A 6,338-nucleotide genomic window follows, 5' to 3' on the forward strand; every position below is an offset into this window, starting at 1 on the left:
CAGACAGGGAGTATATAGGGAGCACTTCAACCAATTTCATGGCTGCCACAGCACGACGACTCAGGCCGCATAACAATTCACCTGCCTCCGCTTGACTTTGCAGGTTGTCATGTTCACAGGGAAGGATCTTTTTTGGATCAGCCAGATGCAGCTCTCCGACTTCTGTGGGGCTCCGCATCTGCCGAAAATTGTGCAGAGCAAGCATTTTAGCAAACAGTGGAAGATACCGAACAGCTTCACTCTGCTGTAGCTTTACCGTGTAGACGAGGACGCTGGATTTGAATATGGACTGCTAAATGTATTCTATAGTAAGTACTCATGCAAAGATGGAAGCACTCAAACATATAGGTGTGCATTATTGTTCCTTTACAATTACATAACTTGTCTAGAACACTTTAATTCAATAAAAGTGTTGTTGTTCTTCAAATATACATAAAGATTTTATAAGGGTGCACCATGTAACTATTCTGGTTGACAGGTCCTTCAGCTGCTTGTATTCATAGTGTTATGTCTTTGTCTAGAATGTTCCACAATACAGGCTTGATTAAATGTGCCCATCTCTATGGAGACAAGCAGGTGACACCGCCTGGCCAAGTTCCAGGTCGGATCTGTGAAAAGGCGACTGCGCTTAGAGCATGAATGCATGTTTTGCATGATATTCTCAGTAATAAAATACCTGCAATTGAGTAAATGTACAATAGATCACATTAATGCCATACTGTGGAACATTCAAAGTAAAACAATATCTGTAGAGACAAGTGACACATCAAAATTAGAGCCATTTATATGTAGAGGCAGTCATGGTCTTTTGCACAAATAAAAACAACCTAGAGGTGGCTAAAAAAATATAGCTTCACTGACAGTTAATTAGAAAACAACCTGCTTATTTAGCTCATTGCTTTGGAGGAGTTGCGGTTAGCCTTAAATATTGATTGAAATGTACTGGGCCAGAGGATTTCTTTGTTTTTGTGCTTAAAAGCTGTTTTTCATGTGAGTTGCTTTATTAACTCAGCCCCTTAGCCCACTGCACACTCCCACATGAACAGAGCATCTGAATAATCCTCATTTAAGGAAACTGACTAAGGAGCTTAAGCGTAATCATGCATCACAAACAAACCTTGAAATGTCTTTTGGTGTGAATGAGGCGCATACTTAGGAACTGTTTGTGTGTGAAGTTTCTTAATCTTCAAGCAAACTTTTGCTTAGAGCTGAGACTTACAGCTGCTTCTTCGAGCCTTTGAAAGAGTTAAACAAGTCTTATTAGGAAAAAATAATAAGCCCAATAAGTAGGCCAGTTACATTTAGTTAAAACTTGTGCGTTCACTATATGTACTAAAGTCACTAAAATATAAAACAAGTTCAAAATAGTGAAACATTTTGTGATTAAACCTGAATATCTACAGAGATCACTACAAGTCACGTAGGCGCCGCCACCAAGGCCAACGTGTTGACGTAATCACGCAAACGAACTACATCAGTCCTTTGCGCATGCTCAGCACGACCTGAGCACATGTTTTGCTTTCGTGTTGTGTGACGAGTTGAATGACTGGACGGAGCTATCAAAAGTTGTTTTATATTGCAGATTTAGTTTAAACTTCATATTGCACGATGATCGCAGCGAAGAGGTAAGCATGTAACACAGACTCCGATTCCTCTAATATAGCATTATTATACGCGAATACTGGTTTTGCTTCAGCTGTATGTTAGCAAACGTGAGGCTAGTGTTAGCATCTGTCAGTAGCATCTCTTCAGTGAATCCTAAACGAAGCCAAAACTGATCAATAACAACGTGTCGGCTGATACTTATGTGTTAAACTACCTCATAGGCTATTGAATTGGAAGTCTCACATTTTAACGTAGCAGTGTGTAACTATTACTGTGTTGTCATCCTCTCCACAGGTCAACTGCAGAGACTATCATCAAGTCTAAGCAGGCACAGCAAGAAGTCAATGGCATTTCCACGCAAGTCGTCTGTTCAGAGTTTAGTAATTACATCTTTGTTGTGGTCACGCAGTATGGGAAAATAGGCACACTAGTTACTCTTACACCAGACTCCAGGTGTAATGACCTCGGCACTCCATCCTTCACCTCAAAAGTGTTACTGGGGAAAGATGAGGTAAGTGTAATATTAATGTTTTGTTTTTTTCATTTTCACACACATTTAAACTATACCTGTTTTGTTAAAATAGCTGCTATTTGTAGTATATGAAATAATTACTAAATCTAACTCCATCTGCTTTGTTTTGTTGTAAAAAAAAATCTTATCAACTCATACTAACTCATACTAAGACTAGTATTGAAAGTAGCTAACTAACTTCAACAAGAAATAAAACACAGAAATAGCCCAGCCAAGTTTTACATAGGTGCAAAAGGTTTAAAATGTTTGCCCCCTCAATTAACGTAGGGTTAAAGTTGCACCATGTAACTTTCCGTCACAACAAGGTGGCAGCCCCTCTACCTGAAAAGTTACATGATGCACCTTTAAATGATGACACAAAATGTAGTACTATTCTCTTTGCGCCCTTGAAACCCAGCCCTTTTCGCCCCTGCAAAAAGGAAAAAGATGTACTGTGTTTCTGAACAGTTAGAGGATTATTATGATCTTTATCACAACTAGTCTAAGGCTAAATTATCAAAAATCACATACCACGTGTTAAAAAAAACTAGTATTGTAGCAATACTAAAGAAAAAATACTCTTGATTTGTGTCCTCAAATGGGGCAATTAGTTTTGCAGCAAAAGAGAGAAACGGACACAATACACAGTAACATTTACAAGTGCCTAATAAAACACACAGTACATATCCACCAACAACAGGGCAGGTTAACATCAGTTTAAAAAGTATGTGGATTACTACTAAATCACGATAATGGACTTCATCAAAGCTAGAACTGTGTTGTAAATTACAGCCTATTTAAAAAAACTATCATTTTGAAAAATTAGTATTGAGTATCAAGACTTGTCCTTAATACCAAAATCGAGTTTGAAATTGAAGTATTGTGAATACTATATAAGACCATATGATAATATTAAATAAACTACTCTGGTACTAATATTTTAAGTTGAAAATACTAATCAAAATGTCAATTTTATGTTTCTGCCAAGGGATCAGTTTTTTCCTGCATTTGATTTTGGACACGGCCTAACTTTTCTTTAAATGCTTTGCTTTATTGTAATTCTCTGAACGATTGGGGCTGTCCCTTTTCTTACTATTAATAAAAGGCAGTGTGACCTGTCTTATATTTGTGTTTCTATTTTCAGCCAATGACGCACGTCTGTGCCAAAAACCTGTCAACATTTGTTTCACAAGAAGCTGCTAATAGACCTATTCTTCTGGGACTGGCCTTGAAGGATTCCTCTAAAGACTCAATACAACACTTTAAAGAGATGATCAAGTCCTGCCAAGTTTGGTGAACGGTGAAACAAACGAGGAGAAATAACATGTTCCTTTTGTAACTCGTAGCTTAACGTTTTGCAAATGTTTTTTATAAATATTTTTTCTGTAATAAAGTCGAATGTGATATCTCGCTCAGGGTGGTTGATTGAATTTGTACAATTGTATTATAGAAATAAACAGTTAATATGAATACAACATACTCCATAATTCAGTGCAACAAAAACACTACTACAATCTTACAGTATCAGTTCAGTTTAACTTTGCAACGTTATGCAACATTGAACAATTTGCCTATCTATAAAAAATGAGTCTCCAAGCATATTCCTGGAAATGGCTTTGAACAGAACAGGTCACCTTTGCAACTTGTTTGCCTCAAACAAATTAAATTATCTTTTTTCCAGAGAAGAATAAATGGGGCTCAACTCTCAATGGACTGTGTAAATGAACAGAAAAAGCATTTAAACTCTTTAAATTGCCCCATCAAATTGAAAAATGGAGTTAGATGTTTTATAATCTTGCCGTTAACATTCATTGGCTATGATAGAATGCAGCTCCTGAGACCACTTCACAAAAATGCATCAAAAGGTCACAGCGTTTAAGAGTATTTTTAGTTTTGTTTTGGCCAATACCTGCAATTTAACGGGTGTGCTGTATTTTTTAAAGTTTACTTTGACAATTAATAACATTTTTATTGCTGTGTAATTTTGCACCTACATACATGAGTAATAAACGTTTTAGGAAGTCATATTTTACTGCAGGCGTAATTATTAACTTTCTCTACTTAAGTAATTTGTTTGTAATTTTCACCACTCATAACCTGGACAAATGCATGTAATAATACAGCAAAAACATTTTTCAATCATCCCTAATGATCAGATGTGAGCAGAGTGAGCCAAAAGTACCCTTACTTCAATATAATATTACTCAATTAAAAGTAAAATGTTGAAGGGCAAGCAATGTAATGAAACTGTTTTGATAAGTAATTGTCAGGATGTAACATTTGATTTGTAATTTGGAATTGATCTAATGAGTAGGACCATAGTAAATGATACCTAGTATTTTCAGGATCGATCACAAAAAATCTGAAAAAACTAAGTCATATACGAAGGACCTGTTCAAATCATTTAATAGTGAGACCCAAATGTCTAAGTAAGAGCACCGCTACTTCAAACTGAAGTAAAATCATGAAGTCCAATAACATATGACATAACCCATGGTACAATCACATCTGATACACATAGGCAAGGCAAGTTGATAAATTAGGGTGACCAGATGTTCCTATTAACCCGGGACAGACCCAATTTTGAGCCCTGTGTCCCATGTCCCAGCAGATGTAGCCAAAACCATTGATTTGTCCCAGTTTTGACCACTTTGAGACCTTCCAACGGTAAAGAAGGGAATATAGTGTTGTTTCTATAGCCAATAAAATTATCTCAGATTTATATACTGACTCACAAATGAGCCATGAAAGAGGTATGAATGATCGAGTACTGCGTTGTTGCGGTTTTTTTTTTAACACTTGAATTATTACTTCCCAACCCAACCCGGGTGTGTCCCAGTTTTTTTTTTTTTTTTGAAAATCAGGTCACCCTATGTTAATAATAATTCAAAGTGCTTTGCGTAACAGGAAAAGATGCAGTAAGATTGACTGAGACTAGTGCAGATAAGATCTAAAACGTGTTTGGGGATGAGGCCCTTTCCTGTTCTTCTGCACTGGCGGGTTCTATCATCTATTTAATGTTGTATCTTTTTCCCCAATTCAATGTACAGTGATATTAACAATAAACATTGCAAGAGGCGTAATACAGTTGCAGTTTCAAAAATAATACATAAAAAAAAAAATATTCATCAAATTCATTACAAAGAGCTTTCATGGAGTTTTCTATCGTCTACGTTTCGATGGAGGTGACGTCATAACGAAAGAGAGCGCGCGCGACTCTGCCAAGTCACGTGACCCATCCACCTGTGCCCAACCTGTTTGTTATGTGAGCGGCTCTTCAAACTCATCGCTCAAGGATATCGACAAATTATCCCTCTTAACACTGGATTTTGCCCTCCGTAAATTGCACGCGCTTCAATCATAAATCCCTCTCGAAGTTGTGCGCGTTTTTGCGTTTGTTCTGCGTGTTTTTCATGACTTTTTGTGTGTTTTTATCGCAACCGCTCTGGACTTCGCTCCCTCGACGTAGATATCTGTCAAACAAGGAAGTGTGCCGCCGATGCGCTCGGACGGACACATCGTCGGGGCGTCTTTTTCTTGTAAATGGAATTAAACGTGTTTGTTCTGCATGTTGATCCTCTGAAGTTGGCTTACACACGGGCTGTTTGTGAGGAGTGGATAAAGCCGATTCCTCCCCCCCTCTCCCCTCTTCTCTACAAGCAAGGTGAGACAGCTCTGTGTTGTGTTGACGCTAATGGCAGTGCTATTTGGCCGTCTCTTGCGGGCCTGCCACTGAAGACATTATTTCTGATTACACCTCCAGCTTTTCCTCCTGCCCAGTAATGCACTTTAATGCAAGTGTCATAATAATATTTGCCCCAAAAATGTTGGGCGAACGCCTCAAATTGTGGGTAAAAGAGGGACAAGTAGTTGAGTGTAGTTGGAGCGACTATGGCAATGTTAAGATTATGCATAATAACTGCAAAACACCATAGGTTTTTCAGTTTTTAAACATAATGTAACAAACAGAGAGGGACTGAAATGGCAATAGACAACATGTTACAGATCTAAAAGCAAATACACACTTTGTTAACCTTATAGATCATGTTTTTTTTATGTAAATCTCTGCATGTGTTGTGGCATTCTTTAAATATGAGGGTCTAAATGGCAGTGCAGGACAACAAAAGAGGGACAGGTAAGATGTGTCATTTGTAGGCCATCCCGTGAAGACATTACTTCTGATAATACGTCCAGCTTTTCCTTGTGTCCAGTAATACATCTT

The 6,338-nt window shown here is 37.7% G+C and overlaps 1 protein-coding gene across 1 annotated transcript; it reads left to right on the forward strand.

Moving 5' to 3' along the window:
• Window positions 1–1,533: 1,533 nt before the first annotated feature.
• Window positions 1,534–3,414, forward strand: psmg3 (proteasome (prosome, macropain) assembly chaperone 3). The gene is made up of 3 exons (XM_072442165.1): window positions 1,534–1,625; window positions 1,900–2,116; window positions 3,261–3,414. Exons 1-3 carry the CDS (start codon window positions 1,609–1,611, stop codon window positions 3,411–3,413), a joined length of 387 nt encoding a protein of 128 aa, XP_072298266.1. The 5' UTR covers window positions 1,534–1,608; the 3' UTR covers window position 3,414.
• Window positions 3,415–6,338: the final 2,924 nt, after the last annotated feature.

Source organism: Eucyclogobius newberryi, unplaced genomic scaffold, assembly GCF_026437365.1.
Source record: "Eucyclogobius newberryi isolate DKJ021-1_F unplaced genomic scaffold, fEucNew1.0.hap1 SCAF_13, whole genome shotgun sequence".
In the NCBI taxonomy this organism is placed as follows: Eukaryota; Metazoa; Chordata; class Actinopteri; order Gobiiformes; family Gobiidae; genus Eucyclogobius; species Eucyclogobius newberryi.

Coding starts and splice junctions, on each gene's coding strand:
- psmg3 (XM_072442165.1), top strand. Junction 2,117..3,260: donor TGTTACTGGGGAAAGATGAG/GTAAGTGTAATA, acceptor TTCTATTTTCAG/CCAATGACGCACGTCTGTGC.